General features: G+C 48.1%; 1 protein-coding gene across 2 annotated transcripts in view; it reads right to left on the reverse strand.

The window, feature by feature from the left end:
* Positions 1–463: 463 nt before the first annotated feature.
* Positions 464–21,608, reverse strand: part of BLK (BLK proto-oncogene, Src family tyrosine kinase) — a 38,032-nt gene continuing 16,887 nt past the window's right edge. For both annotated transcript variants that reach the window (XM_064650811.1, XM_064650810.1), the window contains 10 exons: positions 20,017–20,110; positions 18,962–19,060; positions 17,700–17,803; positions 10,551–10,703; positions 9,795–9,947; positions 8,747–8,926; positions 8,141–8,217; positions 4,242–4,392; positions 2,311–2,442; positions 464–1,478 (listed from right to left, as the gene is read on the reverse strand). In XM_064650811.1, the coding sequence (XP_064506881.1) occupies positions 1,270–1,478; positions 2,311–2,442; positions 4,242–4,392; positions 8,141–8,217; positions 8,747–8,926; positions 9,795–9,947; positions 10,551–10,703; positions 17,700–17,803; positions 18,962–19,060; positions 20,017–20,110 (1,352 nt within the window). In that variant the 3' untranslated portion in view covers positions 464–1,269. The remainder of the gene's footprint in view (positions 1,479–2,310; positions 2,443–4,241; positions 4,393–8,140; positions 8,218–8,746; positions 8,927–9,794; positions 9,948–10,550; positions 10,704–17,699; positions 17,804–18,961; positions 19,061–20,016; positions 20,111–21,608) is intronic.

The following is a 21,608-nucleotide window of genomic DNA, read 5'->3' on the forward strand; positions in this document are numbered from 1 at the left end:
AGATTTCTCATTTCATCTCTGCTGTTTCTTTTTCGTTGCATCCCTGTTACACTGTTACATCCTCTGCAGCTGGACTCAAAATCTACTTCATGGGGTAGAAAACAGCAGATGAAACAACCTGGGGAGATATTTCTCAACATTGTAACCTGAAGGAGAGTCCACCTGTGTCCCAACTTGGTGCTCACTCCTGTGGTCTTCACACCCCTTCCATGTGCTATATGTGCCTTATTTCTTCATTCTCCACTCCCTAGCCCGGTAAAACTGACTGGAGTCCACCCTGCAGCCTGTTGTGGTAATTCCCTCTGGAGCTGTGGGTCAGAGATGTACCAGAAAGCAGGGAAATGGCATTTGAACCCTCCTGGTGCTGGGTACAGAGAGGGACTGGGGGCTGACGTGATGCTGCACCAGGAGCTTGTGCAGTGAAGGCTCAGACAAGAAGGAGGGGGTTTATTTCTGAGTTTTTTTATTATATATATTTTTGATTCCCAGGAGCCGCTCGGATTTGCTGGGAAGGAGGGACATCTCGTGGCCACACTACGAACGTCTCTCCTGCCTCCGATGGGCTGCACCTCGGGAATCCCTCCCTTCCCACCCCGACTACCACCCCAGCACCACCCCGTGCTTCCAGGGAAGCCCTGCAGCCTCTCCCTTCTGCATGGGATGGAGGCGGGCGCGGGAAGCACAGGTGCTTACTCTCACCTTGATGTCCGCATGAAGAAATGTGAAATGGTGGTATCCACCTTTTTATTAATGACTTGGGAAAGAGTGGGGGCATCACCTGGAGACATTTCTCCAGAGCTCGGAAGCCTGGTGTGGCCCAAGGAGGTGCAGACAGGACACGCTCCCACCCCTGCCCGTGGCACGGAGGGGGTTGTAGTATTGCCAGCAGTGGAATCAGAAATGTGGGGGAGATTCTGCACCTCCCACCCCCACCCCCACCCCGGCCATGGTCCCTTCTTCCCAGGGCTGCAGCTGCAGGGCTGAGGCGCTTTTCTGTATCCAACTGGGCCACGAAGAAATCAGCTGTCCTTCCTGGCAGAGGACATATCTGCAAAGTGGGTACAGACCTCCAGGGCGGATGAGGAAGGAGTTGTGACATCTCTCAGCCTCCTCTTTAGTCTCTGTGACAACCACAGAGCCGGCAGCATCGTGTCCCTCCTCATTCCCTGTCTCCCAGCGCATCGTGGGCGGCACACGGGAGAAAAGGAAAGTACCACAGGGTGGTGTCTTCCCTCCAGCCCCGTTGCCAGGTGCTGGTGGGCGGTGGCTTCACTGCTGAGGCTCTGGCTCGTACTGCTTCTCCGTGGCCGTGTAGAAGTCCTCGAGCACCGACTGCAGGTACTCGAAGGTCGGGCGCTCCTCGGGTTTGCTGCGCCAGCACTTCAGGATGACGCTGTAGAGCTCCGCGGGGCACAGCTCCGGGCAGGGCATGCGGTAGCCGCGCTCCAGGTTGCGGATCACCTCGGGGTTGGTCATCCCTGGAGGGAAACACAGCCCAGCAGGAGTTATTCAGCGTCCTGGGGGTGAAGGTCCGTGCTCCCAGCAGCTCCCAGCCAGGCAGAGCTGGTGGGGCACAAGAGGCTGCAGAACAATCCCTTCTTCAGGGTTGTGATCCCTCCTCCATCCCTCTGTCCCCTCCCTGACTCCCCTCTGTAAGTTTAGCTTAGCACAGGTATAACCGAGGCTTGTGGGACCCTCAGAAAAGGAAACCCAGCACGAAGAGCTCCTCATCATAAGGAAGACATTGAGGGGCTGGAGCATGTCCAGAGAAGGGCAATATTGCTGGGGAAGGGGCTGGAGCACCAGGAGTAGCTGAGGGAGCTGGGGGGGCTCGGCCTGGAGAAAAGGAGGCTCGAGGGGGACCTTCTTGTTCTCTACAACTCCCTGACAGGAAGGTGGAGGCAAGTGGAGTTCGGTCTTCTCTCTCATGTAATAAACAACAGGACAAGATGAAGGAGTCTCAAGTTGCACCAGCTGAGGTTTAAATTGGATATTAGGAAGAATTTCTTCCCTGAAAGGGTTGTCCAGCCCTGGTACAGGCTGCCCAGGGAACTGGCTGAATCGCCATCCCTGGAGGGATTTAAAAGATGCGAGGATGTGGCACTTGGGGACATGGGTTAGTGTTGGGCTGGGCAGTGCTGGGTTAATGGTTAGGCTCAGTTTAGAGTTCTTTTCCCATTTAAACAGTTCTGTGATTCTAAGAGACACTTGTGTGTGTCTGGGCACATTCCAATAAGTACCTCCAAGCCTAAAGCATCACCAGATGCTTGGAAGTCCATGGACACATCCTGTATTCCCTGTGCACTGTACCTGGATAAGGGATCCTGCCATAGGTTATGATCTCTGTCAGGAGGATCCCAAAGGACCACACGTCAGATTTGATGGTGAAAACTCCATAGTTAATGGCCTCTGGTGCCGTCCATTTGATTGGGAATTTTGCACCTGTCCGGAGGAAACAAAGGAAAATAGCACCTGGAGTTTGAGCATCTCCCTCATGTGCCACAGGCACAGCAATCAGCTCCCCAAAACTGATCCCTGGTTTCTGTTGGTTATGATTCTGTGATTCTTCATAGAAGAGGGGCTCCAGCCCTTGAATCATTGGCATGGCCTCCTCTGGACCTGTTCCAACAGCTCCATGTTCTTCTAATGTTGGAAATCCCAGAGCTGGATGGGGTACTCACAGACAATGTCTCTGTCAGCCTTACTAGAGGACAACAACTGTAGGATTTTATTCTGTACAGATTTTCTTTGGCTTTTGCCAAGAAAAGTTGGATCAGATGATCCGTGAGGTTCCTTTCCAACCTGGTATCCTACGATTTTATGAGATCACTCACTGCAAGGGAGCTGTTTTTATCAAAAGTGCATAAATGATACAGCAAATACAAACTCTCCAGTTCTTAAAGCAGCATAGTCCACTGTGGACAGCAATGACCATAAGATTGCTGTTTCAGTTTAGCTAAGATCAAAAAAAAAAAAAAAAAAAAAAAAAAAATCAAACCAGCTTGATAAGTGGGAACTGATGTTGTTAGACTGTAGAGGAAACCACATTTTTATTTATATACATCCTTTCAGGACTGAAAATCCAACTGCAGGGTGTGAAAGAAGTGCTTTGGCTGCTGTACCTCACGCTCTGACTGATGAGGCTCAGAAATGCAATCTATGAAGTGAAAATTGCTCAAAGCAGACAGAGGGGCAGCTGTTATTTCAGAGTAATATTAGCTGGGAAAATGCTAATAGAAGCTGTTTTCCACTGGAAAAGTACCTCCTTTGGTTATTAACATAATTATACTGATTTCATCAAAGCTTCTCTTAAGGATAAAAACTGCCTTAAAAAATTGCAGCAAAGTCACAGTTCCCTTTCATGACATTTTGCAAATTATATTTGGGAGCTTTTACTACTTTGAAATAGTTTTGCACGTTGAAATGGGCATAATTGTTATCATTAAGTGTTTTGGGACAGGAAATTGAAAGAAAAGTTTCCTATCTCACAAAAAAAAAAAAAAATCTATTCAATTTTCTTTCCCCAGAATATTTTCTGGGGAATTTTCACTTCATCCCAACTCTGGAGGAGGAATCTTCCAGCAAGTCCCACTTATGCCAGACTTAATTGCTTTATTTCAATCCCTTCTGCTTGTTTCCCTGATCTCTTTGCAATATGAATAATTTAATCTCATATCTGACCTCAGAGCTCATTGATCTTAGAGGTCTTTTCCAGCTTTAACGATTCCATAATTCTGTCTTTTCTAAGCTGTCTCTCTCTTATAGAAGGGACCTGATCTGGTCTGGGCTTGCTTTGCCTGGGACACCTGGAAACTGCTGCTGGGTCCAGTTTCATGGCTCCAGCTCCCCTCTGCAGGGCAATGACAAAGTTCTCCTCCTATTTCCTTCCCTTTGGACTTGACTCCATCTGAGCATGTGGTCACGTTTCTCCAGGAAGCCAACCTGAGATTCTGCAGGATTCCTCCAAACAGTGCCAAAAGATTTCTTCCCATTTCCCTCTGCAAGCCTCATTTGTTCTTTATTCTCCCCAAGTGCCACTGCCTTGCCGAGGAGCCAATTTTTTACTCTTTCTTTCTCTGTGCCCTGCCTGGGTGCTGACAGCAGCAGCAATGTGGGCTCAGGTCTCACACCATCAGTGCCCAGTGCCTGATCCCAGCCCAGGATCTTGGAATGTCTGCATGGCACGGGGATGGGAGATAAGGGCAATGTGCTGGTGGGGCAATTCTGGGAACAACACCCACCTTCCTGTGCCAGGTATTCGTTCTCAATGATCCTGGCCAGCCCGAAATCAGCGATTTTGCAGCAGAGGGTCTCTGAGACGAGGATGTTGGCGGCTCTCAGGTCGCGGTGGATGAAGTTCATGCGCTCGATGTAGGCCATCCCCTCTGCCACCTGGAGAGGAGGAAGAGTCCATCTTCATCATCACCTCCCCACGAAACTCTTAGCTGCCTTTTACCCACCTTTACAAAGCACAGGGTTGCTCATGTGCTTCCATGTGCATGGACATGAATAAGTGCTCCATGGATGGATGGACGGGCAGGTGGATCAGCAGACAGACAGATACATTAATAAATAGATATTTCCCATGTACATGTGCTTTGTACGTTCCAGCTGTACATTCTCACGTACATTCAGCTTTGCCAGCACAGGCAGGGCCTGAAAGCTTTGAGCAGACAAGTCAAGCAGAACAAAAGCACTACTCTCTGTTTTGCTCCGGAGTTACAGCCGTGGGCTGTGTCTTGTCTGCAGCAAGAGGCAGAAAGCTGAAGTGAAGCTGAAACCACATCACTGGATTCCCAGTTTCTGCCACAAGTCTCTCCTCTCTGGTGGGGATTTTAATCATAAACACTCCAGAATAAATATGTGAATTAAGAAAAGAAAAAGCCTAATAATAGAATCAAAGATTAGTTTGGCTTGGAAGGGACTTTTAAAGATCATCTACTTACAAACCCCTGCCTTGGGCAGGGGTACCTTCCACTACCCCAGGTTGTTCCAAGTCCTGTTCAACCTGGCCTTGAACACTTCCAGGGATCCAGGGGCAGCCACAACTTCTCTGGGCAACCTGTGCCAGGGCCTCACCACCCTCACAGCCAACAATTCCTTCTCAATATCCCATCTAACCCTGTCCTCTCTCAGTGGGAAGCCATTACCTCTTGTCCTGTCTCTCCAGACCCTTGTTCAAAGTCCCTCTCCAGCTCTCCTGGAGCCCCTTTAGACACTGGGGGGGGGCTTTGGGGTCTCCTTGGAGCCTTCTCCAGGTGAACACCCCCAGCTCCCTGCAGCACATTTTTCCCCTCTGATACCTACAGGATGTGTAAGATCAGAAGACACAGATATCCATAGAAATATGACCTGAACAAAGAGTATATGTCCAGAAAAATCCTTTGTCCTGGGCATGTGCTACCCTCTTCAACCATCTCCAAATTATACTTTGGGAGGTTCTTGCTCCCAAGACCATCTTGCAATATTTATCTCCTTGTAGCAGGGTGGTCATCAAGGAATCATAGAATCACAAGGTGGTTTGGATTGGAAGGGACCTTAAAGGTCATCTAGTTCCAACCTCTCTGATGTAGGCAGAGGGACACCTTCCACTAGCCCAGGTTGCTCTAGGTTGCCAGAAGTGTCCAGGTTGCTGGCCTTGGACACTTCCAGGGATGAGGCAGCCACAGCTTCTCTGTGCCAGGGCCTCCCCACCCTCACAGGGAAGAATTTCTTCCTAATATCCAGTCGAGGTGCCTGGTGTGTGATGAGCCTCTATAAATGACAGCAGCAATCTTTGATTGATGAGTGCTGGGAGCTTGAAAAGAGAGATTGATAAGAAAAGAGATTGCAAGTTTGAGTCTGAGTTTTGGGTTGGGCATTTATTGGGGAGTTGGATTCATGCAGTCCCTGCTAGCAATGGTTAGCACATATTAGAGCTTTGATGTGCCTGTGGGTGAGGGCAGAGCAATTTTCCACTCCATTCAGATTCACATCATCATCTCAGCTTACATGTGGTTTCAAACAGGATACTCACATGTACTTTCCAATGCTGCATTTCTAACCTGTGTCAACACCCCTCCAGTGTGAGTGCTGCTTGCTGCAGTGGAAAATGGAAGAATTGATGTAATTTCCTGTCCTGATGTTAATGAGATAGTACCTGGTGATAGGCCTGCTCCAGCCCAGTGTTTTCAAGCTTTTACCCTCAAGACTGACCACAGGATCAAGTTCCTCAGCTCAGAGATTTCTAATGTTAGCTCTGATGGACGTCACTGGGTCAAATATTGCTCCTGAGAGGGTTTGGTGCCTGTTGGGCTGTGATGCCAGTCCAGCACCACAGATAAACACATTGCACAATAGCTCAGAACACTGCCTTTTCCTCCTCCTCCTCCTGAAGATACCCTGTGAATGTTTGAATCCATGCCCTGGGGAGGTAGTGCTGGGGTGGGAGGGGGAAGGAGGAAAGCTGTCCTTCCAATTGATGCCCATTCCTCAGGGATGGGCAAAATCCTTCCTACCCCCGTGCTGGGGGTGACTTCTGTGGGTTATTACATCTTTGGGGTGGGGGGGGGGTTGGTCTGTGTTCAATTCTCCTGGTCCTGGTGTGTGGTGCAGTTTGCCCAGAGAGACAGTGGATGTCCCATCCCTGGAAGTGTCCAAGAACAGGTTGGATGGGGCTTGGAGTAACCTGGGATAGTGGGAGGTGGCCCTGTCCATGGCAGGGGATTGGAATGAGATGAGCTTTCAGCTCCCTTCCAACCCAAACCATTCTGTGATTCTGTGATTCTATAACACTGCTCTGGGTCACCCCTGTACAGACTGTTCTGGCCCCACTGCACTTTCTTCTGACGTAGAAAAGCATCAAACCAATTTCTAGGGAATGCTCCCACTAATCTCAAGGGCTCTGTAATATGAATTTGTGTCATTTTCCTTATCATCAGGAACTTAAAACACACCTCAGGGTGCAATTTTCAAGAGAGGGAATGAAAGAATGAAAAAAGGAGGGAGGGAAGTGAGGAGGTAAAGAGAGAAGGAGGGGAGAAATTAAGAGAAATTAAGACATTAATTTCTTAATTAATTTAAGGGAAGGTGTAGTTGGCCCCATAACCTCCCCCAATCAACAATGATAAAGATGCAGATATGGAAGATTTATCAGTAGTGAAGAAGGAAGGAACAGAAACGTGTTCCTCTCCACCACTTTGAATGGTGCAAAGCAAAAATGATAGAAAGTGGCACTGCTTAAGAGTATTTAAATTTTTGCTGTCATAAAACATTTGCTCAAATATTAAGATCCTCCAGTTTTTAATTAATTAAAAAAAATAACTCTGTATAATGGCTGGAAGCAATCAACCAGCCTTTACACATTGTTTCCTCAGGCTCACTCTGACCCACAGAGTTTCATGATTTTATGGGTAAATCCCAGTCCTTTATTCAGTTGTACTCACCCTGATGCTTCATGTTTTTTTCCCAATACTTCCTAATTAGCCTAACTTTGCTCTGGGTGAGCCAAACTCTGTCAGCTTCTGGCTAGGATCAAAGTGGAGTGATTTTACCATTCTCATCCTTCATATGGTTTCCCTAACTTTGACCTATTTGTGTTTAGAGTCCCTTCTGGACTAAAATGTTACTGTGCAGCTGCAACTATTAAGATTTGCAGCCTGGGGATGTTTTACCCTACGAAGGTAAAGGTTTGTTCTTATAAGGAACAATATTCCCAGATTTGAGGGTCAGAACATCCTTTATGCTTCATCATCAGAAGGGAAAAACTGCTGAAAGCCAGTATGTGTCTACATTAAAAATCTGTTTGTTGCGCTTTCTCTCCTTTTTGTTAAAAGAAAAACAAACTTGTTCCCTGGTCAGCAAGCCAGGAAAGCAAAACAAATAAAAACAGACCAAAACAAACCCAACTCTCCTAAAATCCCCCAAACTCTAGATCTCTAGCACTGCACAAAGCTCCCCGGGGCTGTCCTGAGGACAGCTGAGCTTTGCTGAGCTCACATGCACATCCATACGAGAGGGCTGGAGAGAAATCCTAAGAGGACACACCAGGAGGAGCTGTTTTCCTCCATGAAATCCACACTCTGACAGACTTCAGACTTGGAAGAATTTCACTGAGGCCATAACAAACCTTGAGCCGGTTTCCCAGTGGCTGCTCACTAACCTGAGCAGCTATGTCGATGAGCTTGGGGAGACTCAGCTGGCTTCCTTCTTCCGTCTTCAAGTAATCCAGCAAACACCCTGCAAAAGAGGAAACACTGCTGAAACTCTTCTATAAATCTAATGAATCATGAATAATAAATCTAATTAATAAATCTTAACATTTGTTTTCCCTGGTCCTTCTCAGAATATAGGCAACACATCTGCCTGCATCCTAGAGAAAGTCTGAGGAACCAGAAGGAGTGCCTGCTGGAGCATCTGCCCATTAAAAAAGTCCCCAAACTCAGCTCCATTTCTCCTCTATTTTGCACAGACCTGTTGCAAACTGCTGGGCATTCATCACTCAAATCCTTATAGACAAGAGGGGAAAAAGAAAAGACAATTTCACCACGAGGGGAGTAAAAATCTGACACAAACTTGCAGTAGGAACAGTGGAGATGAGAACTTCAAATGCTTTTCAAATAGAGCATCACCATGACGTGTAGCAGTTTTTTTTCATCACCCAGAAAGTCCCTTTGTGTAGTAGAAACAAACTTTTGGGTTTCTTAGTCCTTCTGCTTACAGGTTTGGTACAAAACCCTCCTCCACAGACCTCAGTGAGGGTTTTTACCATTGGCCATGTACTCTGTCACGATGTAGATGGGCTGCTTGGTGACCACTGCATATAACCGGACCAGCTTGTTGTGCTGCAGCTTCTTCATCAAGTTTGCCTCTGCCAAGAAGGCATCAGGATCCATGCTGCCCTCCTTCATGGTCTTCACAGCCACCTTGATGTTGCTCTTGTAATAGCCTGCAGAAAGAGAATGATGCTTTGAGGAATTCTGGGTTCTCTGTGGGCTCTATCAGGCTAGGCAATAAGGAGAAAAGCTCATGGATCAAGGAGCAGAAAACCACAGCAACAGCTTGGATCTCTCATAAAGAAACACTTGGTAAATCCCAGTGCCAGCAGCTGTGAGAGGAGAAGGGAGACACAACTGTCAATCCATGCAGCTGCATCAGGGATCATCCCTGCCCATGGAATGAGCCCATCCTCACACAGTCCTCCCAGCCCTGCAAGACTCTGGGTGAAACCCCTGGGGCCTCCCACCAGCTGGGTTCTCAAATGATCCAAATGCCATGAAAAAAGCCAGGACTCTGCACTCAGGACATGAACTCACCCTGGTCCTGTCTGCAAATCTCAATTGCCGAGGCAACCAGTAACCACAGAGAGGACAGCAAAGGAAGCTGAGCTCACTCCACTTCCTCTCCCACTGATTAGCAGTGGGCAGGAAGGCATCAGGGATTCAGATCTGGGTTAAAAAGTGGAACAGGGAAGCAGAAAAAGTGGGAAAATATCACCCATCTACTCTGCTGTGTGTAACCTACAGCCGTGCCCAGGGTTCATAGGAAGAATAAGAGCATTTCTCAGGAGATGAGTATGCAGTCACTTCAACACCCATCACGTCTCCAGCTTGTGAAACCCTTGCTCAGCCACTGATCTGTGCAAACACAAGCTGTCCAGTCCTTCCCAGGAATATGGCATCTCCTACTCTGTGTGTCCCCATAAATAAGTGTCCATACTTAAGAATTCCCACTCCCAGAATAGCCTTAGGGAAAGAGAGCTTTCCATCTCCTCTCTTTATATATTTCTTCCCTGAAATTGGAGGAATTATACTCACCCATCCACACTTCTCCAAACTGCCCACTGCCGAGCTTCTTCACAAGCTTCAGAGACTCCCGTGGGATCTCCCACTCGTCCTGTGCCCAGGGTCTCTGGGGAACCAGGGATATGCAGGGAGCTGTGAGGCGCTGGCACAGGCCATCCCCTCTCTCTGTGTGAGGATGAAGCACAGAACAGTTCAATGGGATGGCAGACCTAAACTCCTCCTCCTCCATTTACACATACCAGGAATAATGAGCCCATAGGAAAACCTCCACAGCCACACAGGGCAGTGGTGGAATCACTGTTCCTGAAAGATTTAAAAGCTGTGTAGTTGTGGCACTTGATCTTAGAGGGTTTTTCCAACCTTAATAATTTGATGATTCCATGAAATGTTTCAGCCACAGGGATCAAGGTACCGAAAACGGATCCAATGAAAGGAAAAAGCTCAAAGGGAGCCACAGAGGAGCAAATTGTCCTGCCCAGTTAGGCCAAACCCTGCTTCCCAAGCATCCCTCCTGCATGTCCCAACATCATTCATGTCTTTCCTTTCCTTATGGGAGACACTCCCTGATTTTAGGGCTATGGACAGAGCTCACCCTTACAGTTTCTCGGAATGAAAACCAGGACATGGGTGTCCAAGCTCTGCTTGTAGGAGCACACCTGGTCCATGACAGTGGGTGGAGCAGAAGTGATGTCTCACAAGCTTCCCCTCCTCCCTCTGTCCCCAGTTTCTTCTGGGACACAAATCCATCAGGGAAGGCAGACAACTTACGGCAGTAATGCTGGATGAGCTCTGGCAGGCTGGAGAACGTCATCCTGGGGGAGATGTAATATCCCCCCCCATCATCCAAGGAGCGGATCCGGTAGTGTTTGATGATGTCCCCCTGGGCAGAGTTGCTGTCTCTCACAGACAGGGAATAGGCACCTGGAGAATGAGCAGAAGGAATTGTGAGGACAATCAGCACCTTCATCAGGGACCAGCTCTCTCCTCTTTCCTCAGCTGCAGACACCCCTCCCAGCCCTTGCTGATGCCTTGTCAGGGCTGCAAAGACTTCCCTCTCTCCAAGGCAAGTGGAGAGGATAAAGGTTCATCAGAGCTTGGCTGGTTCTGTCAAGGCTTTGTTTAGTAAGACCTGCCTATACCATAGCCAGCAACCCCATGGAAGCACTGTTGGAATCAATAACGCATCTCCAGACAGAGCAATAAAGATGCTCCCTAGCTCATGATGGTCTTTCCACATCTCCCATCTGAGCTCTGTCAACTCCAGCACCTCACAGAATCATGAAATCACAGAATGCGTTGGGTTGGAAGGGACCTTAAAGACCATCTCATTCCAAGCCCCTGCCAGGGGCAGGGACACCTTCCACTATCCCAGGTTGCTCCAAGCCTCATCCAACCTGGCCTTGGACAATTCTAGGGATGGGGTAGCCACAGCTTCTCTGGGCAACCTGTGCCAGGGTCTCACCACCCTCACAGGCAAAAATTCTTTCCCAATATCCCATCTCACCCTGCCCTCTTTCAGTTTAAAGCCATATAAAGCCATTTTCATCTGCATGAAACAGGTAACTGCAGTCTCACAGGTCTGTAGAAACACAGGACTGACAAGGGGCTGAACCACCCCACCAGCACAACCAGAATTTTGGTGGGAGAAATAAGGCCAAGAAATATGTGTCCCTTCTCAGCCTTATCCAAGGTCCCTGTGTCCCTGTTATCCCTTATAAACTGTGTGCCAAGGTCAGCTGGGAGGTACAGAAAGGGGATTCAGGGGAATTATCTTGTTCAGCCAAGAACTTGTGACTGTGGCTAAACCACGTCCAGAGATTCCCACCTGGAATCATGTGCCTTTTAACCTCAAGGGAGCTGCTCAACAGTCCATCCCTCCAACCCTCTCTACATGAGAATCTAAGCCATGGGGTTGGTTTTTAGTGCACAAAAGCGTCACTAGATGTTGCTACTGAGCAGCACTTCCAGCCCGTGCCAGTGTGATTGGATACAGCCTGAGCAGTGGGTTTTTCCCTGAGTCTGGATCAGATTTCCGGAGTAAATTGCTGCAAGTTGTTACAAGTCTAATACGTCACCCTGGGTTGACAGACTGCCTGTTTTAATGTCTGCAAAGGCAAGGCTATATATATTTAAAAGTAAGGATCTGTCATGCAGGATCCTAAGCAGAAGCAGGGCTGTCCACAGTGACTCTGAAACTCTAATCCTGCATGGGAGGGGAAAGTTTACTAACATAAAACCCTCACTGGCTGCTGTTTCCCCATCCCAGCACCAGCAGTTCCCTGCACTGCGCCTGGAAACCGTCTGCATTTATAAAAAGCAGCAAAAGAAAACCTGCTCTGCGGACATTTGTTCTGTTGCAGTGATTATAAAGGTTTACGAGCAGAGCTTGGGACAGCCTAGAATTTTTCCAGTTGCCAGGAATCATTTTGAGGGGACTCCCTTCCTGCAGAGACCTGACTAAAAGATCTGGCGACATAAAGCTCCAGGAAAAACCTGCTCGTTTAAATGCAGAGCAAGAGAAGCACAAATTGGAAGGTAATTCTGAATATTTTCTTCACCATGTGGGAAGATTCAGAAGAGCAGAAGATTCTTCTTCATCAGGCAGAAGACAGACTGAGAAGCCCTTTAGGTTCTATCAGTCCTGCAGCTGAACAACTGAGGAACAGCCCTGAAATGTCTTCAATGGGGCAATAAAACCTCCAGGGAAGGGCAAAGGAATGGCTCATTTTTGCAGGACACGTCTTAGTCACCAAACTTCACTGCACAGCTCAGGATATTTTCCCAAGGAGTGATTTTTGGTCCCTGGTGGGTGCAGGGAGGTGTTGCTGGGAATTGTGTCTGCACTGCAGAGCAGCACAGGTCCTGCTGGAGTTTGAAAGCCACATTCACATTCCTTAGTACTTGGGCCCAGATCTCCTTTGGCTTCTCTGTGGTATCCATGTGACTCTAACTTCCAAAATAATAAATAATAAACATAATCGATAATAAAAATTAAGGACAAAGGTTGGATTTGATTATTTTTGAGGTCCTTCCCAACCTAAATGATTCTGTGATTCTATGAAGAAGAAAACAATGACAACACATATATCATTACTACTACTACTATTATGATTATTATAATTGTTGTTATTATTATTTCTACAACTATTATTACTATTATTAACTGTTATTTCTGCTGTTGAGGATGATGATGATGTTGTTTTAATTTCAAAGACTTTGGAATACTGTGCAGGCCAGGCTGCAGCCCTTCAGAGCTGGGCTCATATGGCACAAGTCCAAGAGGGTGCTTTGCATGCCTGGGACATGGCTTAGGGTTTATGTGGGATTTTTACAGCACAAGGACTGCTCAGGGAAGGAGCCAAACGTGGTGTGAGCGCAGCTGCACTGAGGACAGACAATCCTGCAGAAGGAAGTCCAGGAATTAACGACTAACATAACTGCCAGTGGGTGCCTGGGGGCCAGGAGTCAGCAGAGAAGAGGAGACCTGATCTTTTTACTACTGTGGCTGCACCCAAAATACTTTCTGTTCTGCAGGACCTCCTTTCCAGACCTCATCGACCCTTTAAACTCTCCTGCATCTTTCAAACACTGACAGGGTCGATCTCTCAGCTTCCTGCTACCAGTGTTAATCCTTACCCTGTCATTAGAGTCAATGCTGTATTTCACCCCAAGTCACAATTCAGTTTGCTGGAGTGAGTGTGGCAGAGCTTCCCTGTCACTCTCCTTGACTGGTTACTGTTCCCTTGGAAGCAGCTGAGCAAAGCGAAGCACTAAGGCTGGAAAGATTTAATTTGCTCTTCCCAGAATCACGGAATGGTTTGGGTTGGAAGGGACCTTAGAGCTCAACTCGTTCCAACCCCTGCCATGGGCAGGGACACCTTCCTCTAGACCAGGTTGCTCAGAGGCCCATGAGTACAACTGTACCTTGCCCTGGGAAGCTCTGGGTGTTAGATCCTCCTGTTCCAAGTCTGGGATCCCCAAACCATCCTGCAAGGGTGCTCAGGTCCTTTCTGTTCACAGCTTTGTATGGAAAGGAGCAGCAAAAAATGTAAAGGGTGAGTTTCAACTTCACATCACACATGGGGCTGATTCACCCAAACATGGGTATTTGGTACCACTTCAGATGCTCTGGTACATCAAGGGTGGTGAGACCCTGGAAAAGGCTGCCCAGAGAATCTGTGGCTGCCCCATCCCTAGAAGTGTTCCAGGCCACGTTCGACAGGGCTTGGAGCAACCTGGTCTAGTGGAAGATGACCCTGCTTGCTGCAGGAGGGTTGGACTAGATGATTTTTAAAGACCCCTTCCAACCCAACCCGTTCCATGATTCTGTGATTCTGTGATCTGCATGGGTTTGGCAGACAAGGTGCAAACCCCACCTCCTTCTGGAGCACCTGGAGGTGGCTCTAAGATGCTCAGGATTTGACAGCCAAGTCAAGGCTACAGTGGGAGCTCAGGCTGTTGTATCTGCATTTTGATGCTGCCTCAGACTGAGTCCCACAACACGTGGCATCTCCTCCTCCTATGGCTCTCATCAGCCTCTTAACTCCTTCACCATGGGAATCCAGGAGCTCAGCTGGATGCAGTGGCTGAGCTCAGCGAGGTCCCTCCTGCCGGGAGCACAGACCCAACATTCCTGCTGGGAGCCAGGAGCTCGTGACTCACCACAGCTGTGGGAATGTGCTCCTGCAGGCTTTGGAATGGTTATTACTTCAAGGGGACATTGGTTTATTTGCAGCAGCTTCAGCAAGGGTGGTGCCCCACCGATGATTTCACAGTTCCCAGATTTTGGAAGTCACTTGGTCTGTTCAGCTGGAGGAGACTGAGGGGAGACCTCACTGCAGTTACAACTTCCTCAGGAGGAGAAGAGGAGAGGCAGGCACTGATCTCTGGTCTGTGGGGACCGGTGACAGGACTCAGGGAATGGACTGGAGTTGTGTCAGGGCAGGGTTAGGTTGGATCTCAGGAAAAGGTTCTTCTCCCAGAGGGCAGCTGGGCACTGACCAGGCTCCCCAGGGCAGTGGTCATAGCACCAAGGCTGCCAGAGTCGAAGAAGTGTTTGAATGATCCTCTCAGGCATAGGGTGTGACTCTTGGGGATGGTCCTGTGCAGAGCTAAGTGTTGGACTCAATGATCCTGTGGATCCCTTCCAACTCAGCATATTCTGTGATTCTGTGATGAGTGGTGTGTTTCCCACACTGTCTCCATCTTCCCCTCTTCCCAGGATGCTGAATGTGCCTTGCAGGGACTCTGCAAAATGTTGACGGAAAGCGAAGCCCCCGGGTTTGCAGAGTTTCTGTGTCTGAAACCACGAGCAAAATGAAACTCTGCTTAGGATGGGCTGGGAATAGGTGCTGATCCTAGGCAGGATGCAAAATCCATCCAGTGTGGCTGAGACAGCCCAGTATGAGACAGTCACCTTCCAGTTTGAGCAGCTCAACCCAGTGCTCAGCACTGAAGGTCAGATTTTGCTGGTGATGTGAAAAGTGAATGAAAATACAAGTCATGGGGAAGGAAAACAGAAGGAACCTGTGAGGCTCAAAGGGCCAAGTTAATTCCATGGCATTGCTCTGGACATCTCTTGGTGGGTCACAGGATATTTTACATTAGGAAACTCGGCTTCATGGCACATTTGAAGATGCAGGGCTTTCTTTTTTCACTTCTCTTTAGAGAGGAGGAAGATGTGGTTAAGAAGGATCAAATGGTGTCATCGTGGCCATTCAGGCAGCCTAAAGCTCAGGGTGCTCAGGTAGAAGCTGAGAGCACAGGATGATTCAGAGGATGAGGTGTTTGAAGGACTAATAGCCATATTTTACACTAAATATCAGAAAGGACACAAGTGAGAGTCACATTTCAGGGCAGAAGGTGATCTCTGAGCATTTGGGACTAATATGGGTCTTCCATGGAGTGGAACCCACCACATCTGCTAATGCAGAATATCACACATCTTCTAGACAGCGGACACAGGGCTTTAAGGATCTGGTTATTTCTCCTTGAATCTCAGGACTGCACCCCCTCTGTCTGAGCCCTGTGTGACCCAGACCCACCCACACCATCCTGTGTGTGCAGCTCATGGCAAGCAGAGATCTGGGCCAATTGTCCTGAGCAAGAGTAGGGAAAGGACTGATCCCATCCACATATGGTGTCTAGAGATGCCACAAAGACCAGGATCATGTGTGAACAGAGCATCTCACTTCTTCCCAAACCTTCGGATACAACACACAAGTGTTTGTTGGGCTTGTGAAGAGCACGTGTTGCTCCCTACCCTTCCTGGGTGAAATGCCAACTTCCCAAATACCCCAGCAAACAAAGGGAGAGTGGGAAGGGGACAAACAGGAGACCAGCACGTGGTGACTAATCCAAGCCTGACCTTTGCAAAGGCACCCACAAAGGGAGCAGGGAAACCAAGATACAGCAGAACAAGTGACTTGCAAATGAAACGCTTAAAAACAAGTCTCTTCAGTGTTTCCTGACCTGAGCCTTCCTTAAAAATTCTGAAAACCACAAATCCTCACGGAAAGCAGCCCTCCTGCTTGGCATCAGCTCAGCAGGGATGTGTGGAGGTGGGCCCAGGCACGGGGCAGAGGGGGACATTCCAAGTAGGATGCCACATTGCTGACACTGCCTGATGGCTTAGGGAGACAGATACAGGAAGATGAGATTGCAGCTGCCACATCCAGACTCTGGCACTATTTAATTCACTGGTAATGATGTATCCATGGTGGAGGGAACAGATCATGCCTTAGAGAAGTCCCATATGAATAGGGAAAAACAGAGACAAAAGGAGGAAGGAGAAGGTACAGTAGGCAAGAACCAGTTGTAAGATGGATGGATGATTGTTCCCACTCTTACTGTTTGATCCTGTAGAAGTATTCAGAAGCGAGTCAAAGAATACAAGGACACATATTACTCTGGGTAGGTGCTCCAACTCTACTGATTGAGTCATGGTTGGACTCGATGGTCTTAGAGGTTTTTCCAGCCTAAACAGTTTTATTTTTCTTAATAGTAAGGGAAGACAAAACCCCACCTTTTTCTACGTGTCAAGGACAGACTCCTGTATCCATTTCACAGCAAAGAAACCAAATCACAGCTAGACTGAAATACTTTCCTGAACTGCTGGATCTGGTTCAGAGCAGAACCATGAGATCATCATGAGCATCGTTTCCCCCAAGCTGTAAACACACAGGCTGGCCCAGAGGAAGCAAGGAAGAAAAAAAGTAGGAAAGAAATAATATGAAATTCCCGTGGGACAACCCAAACTAACTCCCAGGCTCTACAAATTAACAGCACAGAATATGGAAATTGCAATTACATGATTAACTATTATGGTTAGTAACTGTATCCACTGCCCAAGAGAGGTGACTACAATGCTCTGCCCTTTCCATCCTCATTGGATTGTGTCTTCAAAAGTCAGACGTTCATATGGAAGGAAAGTGGATGAATCCACCTTCCCTGCTCTAGTCAATCTCCTTCCAAAAGTTCTGGTTTGTATGTATTTCCCCTGTTATACATTATCAGGAAAAACATATTTTCCCTGGGAAAATGTTCCACCAAAATATTTTTTCCAAAATTCTGCGAGTTGCTGTTGCAAACAGGAGAAACACTTTTTCAAGAGTGTACAGAAGTACTTCCTTTTGCCAAAAAAAATGTAACATTTCCCTGGGAAGAGAAGGAAAAGAAAACCCCTACACACTGTTTAGGAAAATCTTTCTTGCTTATTTGTGTTCCTGCATCTCTGCCATGAACTGTGATGGCAAAAGCCACTCTTCCCACAGCCAAAACCACACACATAAATAACATCCTGAGCAAATCTTTGCCAGATCCAAGAAACTCTGGCACACCTGGACTTTGCAGCTCAGGTGTGGAAGGTTTTCCAAGCCCTGGCAATAACAGGAGTTACCTTTGCTCTGTGGGTCTCACCTTGGCTTGTTTCACTCTCTCGGACAAGGAAAGAGCCAGCTTTGTTACCAGAGGACAGGAGCAGCCTTTCAGCATCTTTTCTGCTCAGAGTTCTAAAATACCACCTGGGAGAGACGAAAGGTAAAATCATCATTGAAAAGGAAAAGCTGGGGGGGGGGGGGGAGATAAAAAAAAGGAATTATTTCCAGTTAGTTCTGTTTTGGTTTTGGTGGGTTTTTGTTTGTATATTTGGTTGGGTTTGGGGCGGAGTTTGTTTATTTGGGTTTATTTGGTTTGGTTTGGTTTGGGGTTTTTTTGCCATTACGTTGTGAAACTGAGGGTTATTTTTATCAGCAACTAGTCTGTTATCTGCTGGAAAGTGCCAGCAATGGACTGGTTTTGGTATATTACCACCAGATTTTGGTCTCCCTGGGCTTGTTTCACAGCCTGGCAATTCAGACAGAGCAGGAAGTAGGTGGGATGTGCAGGATCCCCTATACAGGAGAAGTGCAAGTTTAGATACAAAGAACTTTTATGTCTCAACCACATTTCTGTGTGTTGCTAAATATTTCCTGAATTCAATGATGGTTGGGTCCCTCCAAGAGGAGATTGCAGGCAGGACTGATCACTTATAGCTGAATGCCATAAAAGAGGATAAGTCACAGAAGAAAAATTCTTCTGCTGCATGTATTAGAGACATTATAAACTTTTTTGACTCAAGTCTTCCTTTCCAATCTTCCTTGCAGGGAGGCTGCATCTGAGCTAATGAAACCAACAGCACCAGGCTGTGGGTCTGGGCACTGGCACTGGCACAACTTGGTGTTGTCCCTGACACATCCAAGACCTGGATCAATGTACCCTATCCAGAGAGATTCCCAGTTTACATATGGATACCCTCTTGAAGGCTGAGGAGGTTTAACACTGTGTGTGGGTGGATTGGCCCAGTGGGACCAGAACATGATCCCTGGCACTGCTGATTTACCAGTGCAAACATGTCCTTTATGTTCTCTCCCCCAGGTCCTTGTTTTCCACCATGGGTGTAATTAATGGGGCAGGAGTCTTTGCCCACTTTCCCTATAACGACATCACCCCTTCTCCTCATCCTTTCTTCACACCCATACAGTGCTTAAAACTTCTCCTGGACTTTTGGGCAGCGTTGTTTGGGATGATGAAAGACCTCTTGCCACCCAGCCATGACATCTTCCTGCCAGCAAGTGAAGCCCTTTCCATAGCTTGTTGAGAGACAGGGCGCTGCATCAGGGTTCATAAGCTTTCACACTTACTTTTCCTCTTCCAAACTGTCCACTTGTGCAACGAAGTTGCTGGGGATGTAGCCTTTCCTGCCACTGCTGAGGGACTTTGCCAGCCACCAGTCTCCATCACTGCAAAGTGAGCAGAGGAAAGAGTGTGAGTGCCTGGAGGAAGCTTAAGGACAAGGCTTGAGGCTGTGAGGACATGGATTGTAGGGTTTAGGGCACTGCAAATAGACTAGGGCTCCTTAATCCACTCTACAGTTTCCTCTAGATTCTCTGGGATCACCACGAGGCTGAAGGCTGCTGGTCTCTCAGGGACTTCCAGAGGTGACAGACTCTTCCTACAGAATGACCACTAGCCCAAACCTTTGCTATGGGCCTCAACTGAGAGGAGGGAAGTCTGGGTCACTATGGGTTTATTCTTCTTCTTGCACAGAGGCACTGGGGCCCTTTTTGCTCCTTCCTTCACCTGCCAGACACTTCACTTTGTTCTCCCACTGTTGGCTCAGCCACAGTGACCAAAGGCCGTCCCACATCATGGGCTCTCCATCTCCCTGGCCTTGGATGCCAGCCCACGGTGTCTGGGTGAGAAATGTCACCTCTGGAGGCCACCAGGGATGGAGCAGCCCTACAAGGTCTGGGGGACCCAAGCCCACCTCTGCCCTGTTATGGGGTGGGCCCCTTCTGTATGAGTTTGAGAAGAAATTGAAATGAAACCACACATCTGTCTGGCTCGATTCTGTCCTTTCCTCTGACTACACCCAACCCACATCCTTTGCAAAAAGCACCATCAGCACAAAATATGAAAGAGGACAGGAGCTATTTTTTTTGTTGTTATTTATGCTGCTTCTGTACCTCCAGCATGGAAGGTCCCAGTACTATCCAGACAGGGACATTATGCAATGCCAGAGTGTCTGTGACCCATGGAAGTGTCAACTTGCAGAGACACACCACCTTGAACGTTCACACTCTGGAGCAAAGCTCAGCTCTGATGAGCTGCAAATTGGTGTCTAACCCCAAAGTTCCCCCTCTCCCAGTCTCACCATGCTTATCTTTGAGCTTCCTTCTGGCAGAAGGTCACTTACTTGGAGAGGACTTGCAGTTTCTCCCCCTTGACCAGCTCCAGGTCACGGTCACTCGAGGCAGGAAAATCGTACAGTGCAACCACAACCAAGTTATCTGAAAGAAGGATTAACACCATTGGATCCAGTCTGTTCCCTGCTGGGGGGGTGATATCTTGCTGGGTATATGGTGGGGCATTTCACCCCCCCAAACATGGGGGTCTGTCACTCCCACTGTCCCCCCGATCCAACCTCTGCACCAACCCAGCTTTCCTGCTCGCCACAGTCTCTGCTCAGGCATTAACACCGATCCACCAAAGAGTTCCCTGTGGATGTGTTTTTAAAGCACTCCAGACTCCCCCATTCACAAAACACAGTGTGTCAACAAGAAAAAAGGGTTTGTGTGGAATAAGAAGGGTCATAAATAACCTGTCAGTGTTTGGCCTGAGTTTCACACGACAGTAAATGAAAACTGCTGGAGCAACATTTCCCAGCGTGGCTCTGGAATTTGACTCAAAACAATGAGGCTTTCTTGATTGAAAAAGGTATAAAAGCGTTTCTGTTTCTGTCATTTGAGCCCATTTCTAGGATTTAATTCTCCCTCCAGATGCTCTGGGCTCTACCACTGTCTTACCATCCCTCCTGCACATTATTCCTTGCAGATCATAGAATGAATTAGAGAATCACAGACTGGTTTGGGTTGGAAGGGACTTTAAAGATCATCTCGTTTCAATCCCCCTGCCATGGGCAGGGACACCTTCCACTATCCCAGGTTGTTCCAAGCCCCGTCCAACCTGGCCTTGGACACTTCCAGGGATGTGGCAACCACAGCTTCTCTGGGCAACCTGTGCCAGGGCCTCACCACCCTCACAGGGAAGAATTTCTCCATAATATCTAGTATCTAACCCAAACATACCTTCTTTCAGTTTAAAACTGTTGTTCCTTCTCCTGTTACATCTGCCTCTATAAAAAGTCTCTCTCTCTCCTTTTTATAAGCCCCCTTTAGGCACTGGAAGGTGCTCTGAGGTCTCCCTGGAGCCTTCTCTTCTCCAGGATGAACCACCCACCTCTTTCAGCCTGTCTCAAGAGCGGAGGTGCTCCAGATGTGCCACCACAGTCAGGTCACTCTGCTGCTTTCAGCCCAGCACCTCTGTAGCACCTGCCTGCTCCACCCAGCTGCAATTCCCATGGGGGTGGTGGATGCTCTGGGACCCCCTTCCCTCTGCCTGGCCCCGATGCACTTGAGATGCTCCAGAGCACAAAACCTGTGCTCTGTGTCCCTCATTTTGCTTAAAACCCATCTGGATTGAGGCCTAAATTTTGGCACCTTGTGCATGTGCCAGGATGTTCTGAGCCACCCTGGGGCAGAGCTCTGTGGGGCAGGGCTGAGGGGCTCGGTTTGCATACCCAGGTTGTGCAACTGTTCACGTTGCTGCACTCGCAGCTACTGAAGCAGAAATGAGCAGCTATTTTGGGGAAGAGCAAAGTTTATAAAGATGAGCAGCATGCACAGAGGAACAAAAATGTCAAACCTAAACACCTTGGTGAGAAAGGAAGGGGAAGAAGAAGAAGAAAGAGAAAGAGAAGGGGAAGAGGAAGGAGAAGGAGAAGGGGAA

The sequence above is a fragment of the Pseudopipra pipra genome, chromosome 3, assembly GCF_036250125.1.
Source record: "Pseudopipra pipra isolate bDixPip1 chromosome 3, bDixPip1.hap1, whole genome shotgun sequence".
Lineage (NCBI taxonomy): Eukaryota > Metazoa > Chordata > Aves > Passeriformes > Pipridae > Pseudopipra > Pseudopipra pipra.